The sequence below is a fragment of the Malania oleifera genome, chromosome 1 (genome assembly GCF_029873635.1).
Source record: "Malania oleifera isolate guangnan ecotype guangnan chromosome 1, ASM2987363v1, whole genome shotgun sequence".
Lineage (NCBI taxonomy): Eukaryota > Viridiplantae > Streptophyta > Magnoliopsida > Santalales > Ximeniaceae > Malania > Malania oleifera.
In genome coordinates, this window is record NC_080417.1 from 65,733,945 (window position 1) to 65,749,897 (window position 15,953).

At 31.5% G+C, this 15,953-nt stretch overlaps 1 protein-coding gene across 8 annotated transcripts in view; it reads left to right on the plus strand.

Annotated features, from left to right (window-relative positions):
* Nucleotides 1-14,937: 14,937 nt before the first annotated feature.
* Nucleotides 14,938-15,953, plus strand: part of LOC131159561 (serine/threonine-protein kinase ATG1t) — a 33,562-nt gene continuing 32,546 nt past the window's right edge. For 2 of the 8 annotated variants that reach the window (XR_009137817.1, XM_058114598.1), the window contains exon 1: nt 15,001-15,349. Coding sequence is in view for 5 of the 8 variants with exons in the window: in XM_058114598.1 (XP_057970581.1) it covers nt 15,029-15,349 (321 nt within the window). In the remaining 3 variants the exon portion in view is untranslated. Of the gene's footprint in view, nt 15,350-15,953 lie in introns of all 8 variants that reach the window. The other 6 variants (XM_058114622.1, XM_058114613.1, XR_009137826.1 and 3 more) reach the window with 6 other exon arrangements.

Sequence of the window (15,953 nt, forward strand, 5' to 3'; positions counted from 1 at the left end):
AGTGGTTGGGAAAATGGTAGGGGCACTACTCGGGGCGATAGTGGCGGAGGAGGTAAGATGGATAATTGGTGGGGCAGTAGTTGAGATAGTGGCTTCTTCAACTAATCCTTGCCTACACCTACGGTTCTCAAACCAAAATCGTACATTTTTTGGCTCGATTGGACCATGTCGTTGGGGTCGTGCTACAAGCAAGATAGCTTGCTCCATAGAAGGGAGTTTCCCTTGACTGCAATGGAAGGCCTCCTCTAAAATCTCCAGTTGTGCCTTGTTGGGTTTCCATCTTTGGATTCACGATCTAGTGCTGCTCTCAACAACTTGGGGAGTTGAGCGATTTGACAACATTTTTGAGTAATGAGACAACTAAAAGAAAAGTTGGGAAGAGCTAATCTCTGCAAACTAAAATGTGGTTGCTCAAGATGATAGAAAGTTGTGATACTTAGAGTTCGAAAAGGGCAGACCATTTTTATAAGGGAATGGCCATGTGTTTTGGAAATTAAGAGAGCGCGACGTGTGTCATGAGAATCAAGAGAGAGCGACACGTGCCATGGATATCGAGCTATGCATTTTGCAAAAATCGAGGGAGAGCGACATGTGCTGAGAGAATCGAGAGAAAGCGACGTGTGTCACGAATATCGAGCGACACATTTTGAAAAAATCGAGGGAGAATGATATGTGCCGCAAAAATTGAGAGAGAGCGACACATGCCTTGAGTGACACACTTTGCAAAAAATTGAGGGAGAGCGATATGTGTCACGAAAATCGAGAGAGAGTGACGCATGCTACAAAAATCGAGCGAGCGACGCGTATTGCAAAATTTACGGACTCAAGGTCACCACTTAGGTGGGTGGCCTAGTGGTAAGGATCCGCCCATGCATCCATGCAATTGCGGGTTTGAGTAAAATTCTCATCATTTTTTTTTATATAATAACAAATTACTCCAATATCTGAAAATAATGGGCACCTCTATGCAACGGGAAACATAAATCACATAACCACATATGCATATATATACAATACCATAATTCAGTATTTTCAACCATAGCTACATAATACCTTTCTCTCTCCAGTGTTGACTACCCCAAAAATACAAAATCCTACACCAAACTTACCCTATATCTAGGGTTGACCAAGTGATCTCTATCCGCGAGCCTGATCTACTCGCTTAGCTGGCTCACCTGAAAAAATGTTAAAGTAATGGGCTGAGTCGACACTCAGTAAATGGAAATATGCTATTACTAGTGTGTGGCGACCGAGTCATAAAAATTATAATATTAAAATATATAAAACTGCATGATCTGGAAAATCTGCAAAACACATGTATAGTAGCTTAAAACATTTGCATCATCTGAACTTTTATCATTCATACTGTTATATCATACTATATACAACAAAAGCAGTAAAATTGTATACATATAAATAACTGTGCTCTTTCTCTGGGACTCTGTATGTCATGATTTAACCCCTCATGACAAGGTTGTGCAGCCCGTAGGCAGAACTTAACCTGGTCAGCCCTCCATGTAAGTCACTATACTCTACACTACTCCAACTTGGCCAAATTGCATACACTCCTAAACTCGGGACTGGCTGTTACCTCGTCAAATCGGCCCCCTCAACCCAACAAACTGGGGAGCTGCATACTGTCCGAGCACAGTTGACGGTACCCACACAGTATCTGAGATATGCGGTTGCACTCTATATGTAGTAGCAACGGTACCGTGCTCTGTATTCTATATCTGTACTGTATCTGTCTGTAATCTTTCCACAAGGATCTGATACTATATATATATATATATATATATATATATACATACTATACTTTTTATACTGTTTTCATTATATTTCCAAAATAACCATAACACTATATTGTTGTACTGTAAATACTGTAATATCTATAGCATCTTGATGCTATAACTGTGTAATCTGTCTGTACTTTCTTTCTATATAATTTGTCTGTACTTCCTTTCTGTATAATCTAAGTGTTATGGCATTTAGGAAATCATAACTTTCTATATACACTGTATATACTGTTCTGATTAAATATATGTATACTGATATATATATATATATATATATATATATAACTGTCTATATAATCATCTAAAATAAATTGTATATGTATACAAATTCTGTCTATACAAAATCTGCAATTATCTAACTATATTTGTATAACTTGAAATACTGAAAAACTACATAAAACTCCATATCAATATCATATACTCAGGCCACACATGCTTTAAAAATTCATATCTTGTATAATATTTGGTATACATGCATACATATATAAAATTTCTGATAACGTAAGTAAATCTCCTAGCATAGCATATTTCCCTTACCTTATCTCTAAAAAGCCCCTACTATACTCTAGCCCGATACCCGCAGGGTTCTCCACTCAACACCTTGAAAATCAAATCACCTAGAACAAAACATCAATATTTCTTCATGTATTGTATTTCTCATAACTGAGGGAAAGACAAATACTGAATAAAATGTCTTACCCTACGGTTGGGATGAAATCCAAACCAACTCCACCAACGATCAGCTCCAGCAGACTTGTAGAGAATTTCGCCAAGAGCATCGTGGTAGCTTCAAATCGTTGATCCGGCGTAAAACGGACCCAGAATCGAAGAGAGAAGGAGAGAGGGACGTAGAGAAACAGAGAGAGAGGAGAGGGTTTCCTGCGCTGAAATTTCATCAAAAATCTAGGTTTTCACTATTTATAGAGTCAGATTCGTCGACGAGACACGTCACCTCGTCGATGAGTCCTTTAATAATTTCGTCGACGAACTTCCTCCCTCATCGACGAATTTTAGACTGTCCCAAAAATCCTTCTCAATATCTTCTCTTCGATGAGGCGTAGCTTCGTCGATGAGGTCCCTTTATGCGCTCGTCGACGAATTCCTTGTGTTCGTCGATGAGGCCCTATGTAAGAATTTTGGATTATTATCTTCAAAGTGCAATGTCGTCGACAAACGCAAAGCGTTCGTCGGCGAAGCCTACTCCCTCCTTCTGTTTCTGTTTCCATTTCCCTCTCTCTTTATTATTTAAATACCATTATTTTTCGGGTCATTACACTGGCCTTGCTCCGGGGGTAAGTGAGCTATAGCCGATGATTTCCACTCATGAGGCATTTTTTTTTTTTTTTACTTTACTGCGAGAGTACCCCTTTTATTAGGATTATTATCATTTTATTATTATTATTATTATTATTATTATTATTATTATTATTATTATTATTGTATTAGATCAAATATAAGTTGGGTATATTTGACCGATTGATGATTTGACATTGATTATAGTTATTTGAAGAAGATTAGTTAATTTTTATATTGCTTTCATTAATGGACTTTTTTTTACTATATAATGTTTTATATATATATATATATATATATATATATATATATAATATAGTAAAATTTAAGTTGTATTAACTTTTATAAATTTATACAAAATAAAAATTAAAGATTCCGTCAAAATTTGTATTCCTAAATCAAATTTGGATACTTGATGGGAATTAAATATGCAATGAAAAAAAAACACATATTCATATTTAACTTGCACATGCTAAGAGATTTTTTTTTAAAATTAAATATAATATAGTAACATTTAAATTATATTTAATTTCTTATAAACTAATACAAAATTAAAATTAAAGATTTTGTCAAAATATATATTCCTAAATTAAGTTTGAATGTTTTGATGAGAACTGAATATGCAATGTAAAAATATATATTCATATTTAACTTGTACATGCAAAAGAATTTTGGGTAAATCTAGATTTAGAATAAACCGTTTGTTCATATCTATTTGTATGTATATCACCTCTAAACCCAGTAGAGTCTAATGTGCTACTTCTTATATTTTTAGTGAAAATAATAACAACGAAAATAAATAAATCTCGGATATTATTATATTATTATATTTATATATATATATGAAAATTTTAAATTATTAATGCATCTGATCTAACAATTAATTATGAGTTATCAATATGTGTACTTGTTTTTACAAATATAAATAATATATTTAAATTAATTAACGTGTCTTCAATAATACTACCATTTTTCTTAGAGAATATAGGATTGTTACCTGTTCTTGGGAGCCTTTATGTTAATCTCATTTCCTCTAATGTTACTATCTTTAGGATCATTTCTTAAATAATAATCAAATGTTATTTTAAAATCATAAATTTATTATTAACGTATAATAATATAACAAATTGAAAGAAATATTCTAAACAATCCTACTCAAATCATGTTTTATGCCTAAGTTCTGGTAAAATCTATATGTTAGAGTATGTAGAACCTATATCCTATTCTCTGAGACCAATTGTAAAGACTCGAGTGAGTTCCTATATATAAATTTTTCAGCGAACGCAAATAAATCTAAATTATTTTTATTACCAGAACATTAATTAACTTTATTACAAATATATGTCTCAACTATTAAAATGAAAAATTCTAAAATTCTAAAATACACAAACATATTCTAAATTGTATTATGTTAAATTTTTATTCTACTCTACTTTTCCTACTCCCGCCCATGCACTTGTTACTCCAGATTTATGGTACGCTCCTCAAAATGATCTAAAATGTAAAATAATGATTGAGGATGAAACGACGCTCAGTAAGTAAATAAGATTATTATTAGTGTGTGACTAAAATGAGTTTTCATAATTTCGTAAAATAATATTTAATATTATAACTTCAAAAATGCTTTTAAAATAAATTTAAATTTAAAAATTTCTGCATAAAAACTTTTGTCATCAACTACAATAGTAAAATTTTATAATCATATATTATAACTGTTAAATTAAACTTTTAACTTTAAAAACTGTAATTATAATTTTCAATTATATACATATATATACTTTTCCTTATACGTTGCTTTTAGATCATCATTTAGGCACAAGAATGACCCTATTCATATAAACTTATACTTTACCTTCACATCATCAATAACTCTATACACGTAATTAAATATGTGTGTGTATATATATACTGTAAAAATCACCCTTACGTCTATTAATCGTAAGTCATGTTTACCCCCATGACTGGATTGTCCGGTTTGAAAATTACACTTAGCTGACTGACCGGTCAAACTAAATTAATGTACATCATCATTAAGTGATATTTTCCCTATTAAATTCTAGTCTGACCTAGGTATGCACTCAGGAGAAATCCACTACCATATAAAATCACTCTGCAAACAGCATAGGTACACTCTGATCCGTTTAAACTTTAAGTTGCGATACCGAACATTCGTAATTTTTTGTATCGTCTGTGCCATAAGGGGTTTTGAAAATATCTTATTATAGAATTTATAAAATTACAATAGTAAAATGAAAATATCATTTTTACTCATATTTTCGCAACGTAAAAATCAACTCATGTCATTTTTACTCATATTTTCGTAAAATATGTAATGTAAAAATAAACTCATGCCACACAATTTTTGTGTTAAAAATATTTTCTTAAATAAAAATTAATATTGTAAAATACCCGAGGGGTTTAAAACATTTCTTGACTAAAAAATAAACGTAAGTATATTAAAGATAAAACTGGTATAACTAAACATGCGTAAAAATAAATTTGAGAGAATTTTATGAAAATAATTAAAATAATCAAAATTTACTTACAAATAAATTTGAGTAAAAATTTTGAATAAAAATATAACATAATCGAATTTACTTACAAATAAACTCGAGTATGAATTTTAATAAAAGTCTAACATAATCAAATTTACTTAACTTTTACTTAACCTTGTGCTACGATCACAACGAATATCTTTAAAAAATGATATCAGAAAGAGTGGATGAGTGAGAATTTTAATTATAGTAAAAATTTTCCCTCCATCACTAATTCTTTCACTTACTAATTCTTTTCTTCCTTTGAAAATTTTTTTGTGAAAAATGAATGTTGAGAGTTTCTTATTTATAGGAAAATTTTGGGGAAGAAAAATGAATTTATAAAAGTGTGGAGAGAGAGGTGAAATTATAATTTTTTAAAATTAAGGAACGTGCATGGATGAGTTAGGTATGGGATGTGAATGAAGGTCATGTGGGAGAAATGGGAGTGTTTGCCAACATTCCCATTTAATTAATTACTTAATTAATTAATTAATTAAATTTTTTATTTTTTATTTTTTAAAAATCATTATTATTATCATCATTGTTATTATTTTTAAGCTATGTTTTAGTATTTTTTTTTTAAAAAGATTTAAGTTCAAATTTCAAAAAATTATGTGGGCCCTATATGATCTTGTGGGTCCCACACAACTTCGAGACCCAGGTGGGTCCTACGTAACTTCAATAGTCCTCACACGGTTTTATGAGCCCTACATAGCTTCGGTACTCATGTGGACCCCATACGACTTCAAGACTCATGTAGGCCCCCACATAGGATACCTATATTATTATTATTATTATTATACCAAGTATTTCTACAAATTATGTCTGTCAAAATACTATTTTATGTATATGTACTTATTTACGTGTACAAACAGTGTTTATCCTGTTTATCCTATGAAATTCCATTTTTACCAGGCCGACCTCTAGGGAGTGACTGAACCACAATGGTCTCTGAGCACTTGCTAAGATAAGGTCTTTTTTAGGCATCAAACATGAAATCAAGGATCCTACAGAAAAGTACTTCTGTATTGATATTAACTTAATGACCATTTTTATTATTAAATTATTATTATTATGTTTTAATCGTATATATATTTTTGGGTCATCACAACAAGCATCCAGTCTTCATCAACATCATCACCACCATCAGAAGATGTACCCTCCTCCTCCTCCTCCTCCTCCTCCTCATCATCCTCACCTGAGCTCGCCTCCATGGGGGCCTTTCCTTTCGAAGAGGAAGAACCGTACTAGACTGGAGTACATTATATTTTGTATCCTTGTCACCCCAAAATACACTCTGCTGGGAGTTCATATATTGACGATAATCAATAAACCAGGAAGGAGCATCAGTATCAGGAACTGTTGGTGCATGTAGTACATCCGGATGTGGATCCTGACCATGTTGCTGATATGCCTGAAGTCCTACATCACCTCGAGGAGCTCTACCAGGCTTAGGTATCCATCCATGGTCTTGATACTTCTTGTATCCCATGAGTTTTACCGTAGTAAAGGAAAAATTATCATATGATGTGCGTTTGATAAACAAGGTATATGAGGTGGTAACCCCAAGATGATCAAATATGAGGTTCAAAATCCCTCCATAGGGAAGAATTACACGCCTCCCTTCCTCTTTTGAGATCATCCATCTTAAGATTAAGGTAGGCAGATCCAGGCGTTTCCCTCTGTATAGGCACCACATTACAAAATAATTTAAATAGACAGGTTGTTCACTCATGATTAAAGGTAAGGATTCTTCTAGGTTAAAGTCTTGTGCCATGATCTAGGATTGTCCTAAGTGTGGGCATTCAAAGTCACCAACTTGAAACCTAAATCTAGTGGCAATAGTTTGTTGGGTGAGTGCAAAAGTCTTATCCATAATAGTGGTCGTATACATTGTTTCACCCTTTTCCAAATTAGCATAGAAAACCTAACTAAATTTGGATAAACGCCCCTAGGTTGATATGTAATAAATCTCTCCTGTCCTAAGAATTAGGATATTATTTTTTTTTTGTTCAATTAATTTCTTTCATGATTCTAAAAAAGAACCTCAAAGACGTATCAAAAAGTTCTTTAAGCATATTATTTATCAAAACGTATCTCACAATTTTAGTATATCATATAACACATGAAGCGATGAAAGAATCTATATAAAGTAAACATGCCAAGCATAATTTAATGTGAACCAAATCGCACTAATGAGTGACCTTAATTTATTCAACATGTTTAAAAGAACGAAATACAACTTTTTGTAGGAAGGGAGAAATCTCTATTTGATTTTCAACATTTTTTTTTGTTGGATTTTTAAACATTTTGGAAAATCAAATCAATGGTGAAACGCTCCTAAAATTCTAGCAAAATACTGAGAAATAACCAAAAAAAAAAATTAGGATTTTATTTACTTTTTCCTAATTTTTTATTTTTCATTAATTAATAAAAAGAAAAAAAATTTGTACTTATATAAATAAATCAAATTTAATTTAAAAACCTGAAAACAATCATAAGACTTAAAGTTTAAAATGAAAAACAAAACCCCTTTTTCATTTAAAAATAAAATAATTTTTTATTTAAGAAAATGCATTTTTCTTAAAGATAAATAAAGAATAAAATAAAAATGGAAAATATAAAGAAAAATCTATGAAAAATATTCTAAAATAGAATACATACATACATACATACATACATACATACATACATATATATATATATATATATATATTTGCATTTCCCATTTTTTGGAATTTATTTCAAATGAAAACACTTTTAAATTATTTTAAAAAGTTTTAAATAGAATAACAAAAAAATAAAACAAAAAAAATGAAAATTGATCAAACTAGTTTAAATGGACCAACTATTGGTCCACAATATTTAAATGAAGCATGTGACAAGCATGTGAGTGCACGAAACCACCCTTGCTCCATTTGTCTTCTTTAGTAGCATTGGGGTTATCATTAGAACTCTTGCACTACAACCCGTTGGAGCCGCTACCATTGCCCCTTTGATGCTACAAAAACTTCTTGTTGTTGCCACTTGGCTATTGAGACTATTGAGATGACTCTAAACACTATGGAAGTCATGGTCTTGCTCAAAATCCGCTGAAACTCACATCCTTTTTTCTGGGATCTAAACATCACCGACAATAATGGTGATTCTTAAGGTTTCGACCATCTAAAGGCTGCTATAGCCATTTGTGGCTACCTTGTGATCTCCGAACCCTACCTTTAATCCCCAAAATGAACAAAGCAACCCATACACATGAAAAATACCCTAAAACAATCCCCCTTTCAATCCTCTCTCTCTTTTCTTCTTCCCTTTTCTCGAAATTTTGAACCTTACAAACTCTTCACACAATGGCTTAACCTAGTTCACAATCTTAGATTTGAACACAACAAGAGCATAAGAACTTTCAAACATGGTTCCACACACTCAAGCGAAATCACAACTTCGATATAAACATGGCCACCCTATCATAGTTTCTACATAATTTTTAGGGTAAATTTATCACAATTATAAAGCAAGATTAGAGCTTCAACACATGTATGGAATTAAGATTATGACTTTTTTGCCAAAAAGTTCAAGAAACTTCAATATACTTCATGGATAACATGCTATAGTTCAAAAAATAAGGTGGTGACTTCACTTTTCAATTTTGGTGCCTATCTCAGTCAGAGTTTTCCTTCCCCATAAGTTTTCTTGTTTTGGATCACCATACTAACCCATAGTTAGCACCCGTAAATAGAATATGTCATTAAAAAGAACCATATTTTTTAGAATAGATATTTAATAAATTGGATAAAACTCCTATGATAATTATAAAAGAAAATCAAGAAACAAATAAAGGCAACTTCAACAAGAAAGTAATTAAATACTAGCTGCTAGCAAGCACTACATATTTAGTCCATGACTCTCTGTCATTCAAATAATTTTAAAAAAAGAGAAGAGTTAAGAAATATAAGGGAATTTTGAGATGATTATGGATAGTTATATATGTTTTCTAAGATAATTATTAGTTGTTATAAGAATGAATTTGACATAATTATAAAGATGTTTTGAAAATAGTTATGGAACTACAAGGGTATTTTGGGGTAATTATGGATAGTTATAGGAATAAATTTTATATTTTTGAAAAAAAAAAAAACATTGAAAGGGAGGATCTCCTTTATAGTATTAGAGAAAATTAGCAATATTAGGAATTAACGTAGAAAAGAAAACTAGCTCAAAACGAAAAAGAAATACGAATTCAAGAGTACGAAAAACCCAATAGATTAAGAAATTTTAGTCAAAAATATCTCAAAATCAATATTCATTAGTGATATATTTTCATAAAATTAGTTATCGATAATGAATATACAATAGAAACAAAAGGATATAATTGAAAAAATAAATCAACTCAAAGAAAATTTTGAAAAATAAGTATGTTCAAATTTGCCAAATGCTTTTAGGAATAAGGAAAAAAAAAAACATGTAGTAGAATTACCTGATGAAAAGCATTTCAATGAGAAAAATATACCTACTAAAGCTAGGCCTGTTTAAATGAATTAATAATTATTAGAATATTGCAAAAACAATAATTCAGCTTTTATTAGAAAAAGGAATATTATGCGTGAGTAAATCTCTTTGGAATTGTTCAACACTTTATGTTCAAAATGAAGCTAAAATATAAAGAGGTACCCCTAAACTTGTAATAAATTATAAACCTTTAAATAAGGTTATTCGATAGATTAAATATTAAGAAGATTATGTAATGCTTCCTTTTTTTCAAAACTTGATATGAAATTTGGTTTTCGGCAGATTCAAATTCATGAAAAGAATAGATATAAAATATAATTTACCATCCCTTTTGGTTACCATGAATGGAATGTCATCTCTTTTGGATTAAAAAAAATGCTCCATCTGAATTTTAGAATGCTATGAATGAAGTATTCAACTCTTGAACAAAAGTTTTGAATTCTCTTTGTAGATTACAAGTTCTGAATTTTTTTATATAAATGATGTTTTACTATTCTCAAAATCCATATATAAATATTTGAGTCATCTTAAAAAATTTGTACTGCTATAAAAAATAATGGGTTAGTGTTATTTGCAACAAAATTAAAGTTATCCCAAACTAATATTAGATTTTTAGGCCACAAGATTTATAAAGGAACTACAAACCAATTCAAAGTTCTATATAGTTTATTAAAAAATTTTCAAATGAAATTAAAGATAAAAATTAATAATAAAGACTCGTAGGGTGTCTCAATTATGTGAGACTATTATCCAAATCTAAGGAAGATAATTAGACCATTATTTCAAACACTTAAGAAAATTCCATCTTCTTGGTCATTCAAGCTTATTTCCATAAGTCAAAGTCAAGTTAGGAATTGTCCACATCTTAGTATTCAATATCCAAAAGTCTTTATGATTATCGAGGCAGATGCTTCCAACTTAGGTTATGGTGGTATCTTGAAGCAAAAATTAAAATGTCAAGAGCATTTAGTAAGGTTTCACACTTATGTCTTAACTAGGACAAGGTTTCATACTTATGTCTTAACAAGGACCTCAATTAAATTTTAATAAAGAATTTTTATTAAGAATTGATTGTAAAACTATAGAAGAAGTTCTACAAAAGGATATTCAAAATTTAGTTTCAAAACAAATTTTGTGAGATGGCAAGCAATAATATCTATTTTTGATTTTTTAAATTGAATTTATTAAACGCAAAACAAGTTTTCTTCCTCTCCAAAAAAAAATTTCAAGAAAAAATAGTGAGTTTGTTGAGAAGGAAAGGAATTGTTAAAAGCTCAAACTTCAAATGGTAATGCCATTTAAAAGGCAAGAATTGAAAATTTAGATTTTACTACAAAGCATCCTAATAGTTTCTTTATTTTGAGATATGCAAGTTCAATTCTTTGACCCATTCAATACTTCCACCAATAGTTCAAACACATGTACCTTCTCCAACTCAAACTTCCGCCCTACCTCAATTCTTTAGGAATTATCTTAAAACATTCTACATCTGTAAAGAAACCACCATCCCTATTTCCATAATAGAACCTAAATTCTTCATACCCAACCTTCTTCAAATAGCCCAACAAAAATTTCCACCTATTTCCATTTCCTTCTAGAAACCATTCAAAAAAAAAAAAAAAACACACACACACACACAATTGTTATATGAGTTCATTGTTGACACCCAATCAATAATCCTTAAGAAACACTACGACCCTAAAATCTAGAATGGTTCTTGTTGCACAATAGAAATTCAAAGGGTTTTAACTCTATAAAATTAAAATTAGTTTATTTTTTACTTTCAAATGATTTTTTCAAAAAAAAAAAAAAAAATTATTCCTCAAGAATTTACATACCAAGACTGTAAAAAATGCTTGGTATAATGTTTTTTTATTTAAGAGAATTCAATCACTCATGATTTTTTTATTTATTTCAAAAACAATTTTAAGGAAACATCTCCAAAATGGTTTTTGATGGGCACCACGGTGGACCGAGGCTTAAAGATCCCTTGCAAATTCTAGATGGGCCAGTCACAAAGTCAAGAGTTAAGAAGATCAAGGAAGCAATGCGAGGATTGATGCAATCCACTTGGACCGAGTTTGCAAATTTATCAAGTAAGACCCCAACATTCAAGATGAGCTTGAAAGAAGAAAAACCAACTTTGATCCATGTGATAAAAGTTACAGAGGGGTGACGGCATAGCCTAGTGATTTAGCGTAGACTCTTTATTTCAATAAGTATAAGCATGTGAGCCTATTTTATGTTTCTATGATTGTAGGCGTTTGGACCTATTTAATTTATTAGTTGAGATTCTTTTCTTAGTTATAGGTTTGTAGTTTAGGGTGTTGTTACATTATTTGAATTTGAAGTTGAATTTGAATGGAAGGATTTAAAAACAGACTTGTAGCAGCATTCTCCACAAGTTGAACGTAAATAAAGTTATCTTCATAGAGAATTTTCAGTTTTCTCTACTTGTTCTTGAATGAAATAAGAACTTATCAATGACCAAACTTTTGTTGCGTTCTCACCAAATTTAGGTTCTTGAAATAAGATTTCAACGGGTTTAGATCATCTTGACTTGATAATAAACGTTCTTGGGTAAGTTTTCAATTTATTTGTGGGTTCAAGGGATTCCGATCTCATGGATTCACATGAGTTTTGTAAGTGGTGGCTCTATCTTGAACCCACCAAACTAATCTTTCCAACCAGTGTCAAAGATGGATATAATTTATTCTATCAAAGGTATCAAATAAGGTCGGTAACCAATTTTATACCAATATTTCAAGGAGTCAAAGTCCCTCACGTCATCTATTGGGACTACATTCAAGTGCAAATATACCAATTTCCCCTTTCTTTGGCTTAACCATTCAAAGTTAAGCAATGGGAAAAATTATCAAGCGTCAACAAATGGTACGTTCGAGAAATCAAGGAATGATTTAAAAAATTTCCACAAACTCTAGATTCCAAGAGATTCACTATATATTTCACATCTTCAAAAATAAAAATTCAATCAATTTCAGTTGCAACATCATCAAACGCGTAATACAAGAAGCTGCTCTAGACTACTCTTTTTCAATTGGACAGTGACTTTGAAGATGATGCTATTGCTTCCATCAATGACAATACTCTGGATAACTTCCTCCAAAGCATTTAAATGGTATTACCAAATGAAAGCACATATCCTTTGTTTGGTTCACCACCTCGCCATGTGTTTGTTCCTTGCCCACGTGTAAATTCTCCATGCTTCCCTTCCATATATTAAAAAACCCATACTATATTCCTTTTATATCCATCCAACACATACAAACTAATCTTGTTCGACTTTTAATAAAAAATTTCTCTATGTTTTCTTTGTTTCTTCTTTCTACATTCTATGATACTCCATCACTCACTTTTTCTTCTTTCCATATTTTATAATATTTCATAACATTTTCACCTATCCATATTTTATATTGCCTTATGTTATGTCTCACCCCCCACACTATGATTGCTTCCATTATATCCTTGAACTTACCATGTAAGTATTTTATCCTTCTACTTTATCCCTTCACCTCCCACTTGTCCACACAACTACAAAACTTCCCATGCTTCCTGCCAAGTGCTTACCCATGCAAACTCTCTCCCATACAATTTGGCACATGCCTTCACATGTGTCTCATCTTTATGTACATGCATCATACATTGCTGCCAGACAAAGGAGGACGTGTCACCCATTTGTTTCTCCTCTTCAACTTCTGTAAGTTCTAGTTTTAGATTGTATAATGTTTATTGTAGTCCAATTTGTAATGCTTATGATAATTTTGTATATATAGCATGCCATCTATAAAATTACTTTATTTTCAAAATAAAATCGATTCTTGCATATATGAATTTACAAGAGATACAATGGATCATAACTCAATTTCAAATTATTTTAAAAAACACTAAATTCATAATACAATCGATATACACCATAAAGAAAATCTTGTTGATGTGTGATTGTACTCTAAAGTTCCAAAATGAGATTAATAATGCTAAAAAGTTCAATTGTCGAGTTAACTCATATTTTGCCAAGTGCACATAAATGAGGTCACGAGTAACCTTCATATTGTGTGTTACTGGAAAGTGAAAAAGTTTATTGTGTCGATGTGCAAATCCATTTTAAAGTGGCCAAATGGGTTTAATAAATTTTGAATTTTGTGCTTTTTTTGTTGAGATACTAGTGTTGATTACTATTGCTTGCCTTGTTTATTTTATTTTATATTGATCTCCCGTACCGCCATTTATATTCTCTAATTAAATTGCGTGTTCATTTATTTGCACAAGTTTCAAGTAATGAATTTCCACAAAATAATTTCAAATTTTGAAATAAGAGATGTGTTTGGGAGTACCTCAAGGTCCTCAACTCAACTTTTACTTGGATTTATATTAGATTGTTTTTTTCCTAAATAGCAAAACACTCTCTAGCTCCTAAGGTTTGAGTAAGTTTTGGGGGGAGGAGGAGGAGGAGGACGAGAGGGCGGGGGAGACAGAGGTGGTGGGGGGAAAGAGTCTAGTTTTACAAACAGGACGAAAAAGAAGGGAGCAAAAACTTTTCATAAGTTAGTTATCTTACTAAATTAATTTTTCGTAAGTTGTGGTCCCTAACATAACGTTGTCCTGTAGCTTACAATGGTTATTTGAGAGATTTTATTCACTATGAATTTTAAAAAATTTAGTTTACATATTAGCTTAGTTTGAAAAACTTAATTTAAATTGACTTCTAATTTTGAAGCTATCCCATTATTTAATTACTTTATAAAAAATTGATTGCACTTTAATGCAAAAAAAGCTATAGCTATCTATAAATAAATTTACGTACGGTTTAACTTCTAATTATTTTTTCAAAATAAATATAAAATTTTAGGAAAAAAAGTTTCCACATGGCTTGTTTGAATGAAAAAAAAAAAAAACAATATTTTCGGCAAAATCTCGAGGAATTGTGATGAATTCGAAACGATGGATGATTTTGTTACGGGCAATCTCTCCGGCGTCGTCGTCGTCGTCGGAGATTTCATTCTGACGACAAAGCTCGGCCATGGGCCTCTCTCAACGGTCTGGAAGGCTGTGCACAGAACGAGAGGCGAAGAGGTGGCCTTAAAGCAGGTCTACCTCTCTAAACTCAATCCTAGCCTCAAGGACTGTTTGGACTGTGAGATCAATTTCCTATCCACTGTCAACCACCCCAACATCATCCGCCTTTTTGACGTGTTTCAGGTTCTTCTTCCCAGAAAATTCTCCTCGTCTTATTGTTTACTCAGCTCGTTAGTGTGAATCAGTGTTTCTCATTCGCCTTGTTGGTGCACTCTTGGTTGTTCTGCACTGAAGATTCCCTTTTATAATTGCTCATCTGATTTGTGAAAATCTGATTTCTGCGGGGTTTCCCAGAATTCCTAAGTTGAATTAGGGATACAAATTTTTAATGCTAGTCAGGTTGATCGAAACTGTAGGTTCTATTATTTGATTGCTTACGCAGTTCGTTAATTTTGAAATTTGTGCTTTTACTCAGATTCTAGTGTTGGTTATTATCGCATGCCTTGTTTATTTGATCTATATTGACCTGGCTCTGTGCTGCCATTTATGTTCTTCAATTAAATTGCTTGTCCATTTGCATTTAATTTTTGCTTCTGAGCTGTGTACGTTTTTCATTGGAGCTAGTTTATAAATATTCTGATACCGTTCATGGATAGAGAAGTAGAGAACGTGTTGGTCTCTGCTGCAAGCAACCTTTGTTGTAGACTTGTAGTTGCTTTCCCTGCTCAAGAATGGGGAGTTTTTTTTTTTTTCATACACCCATTCCATATATCTGGAATCATGTGCT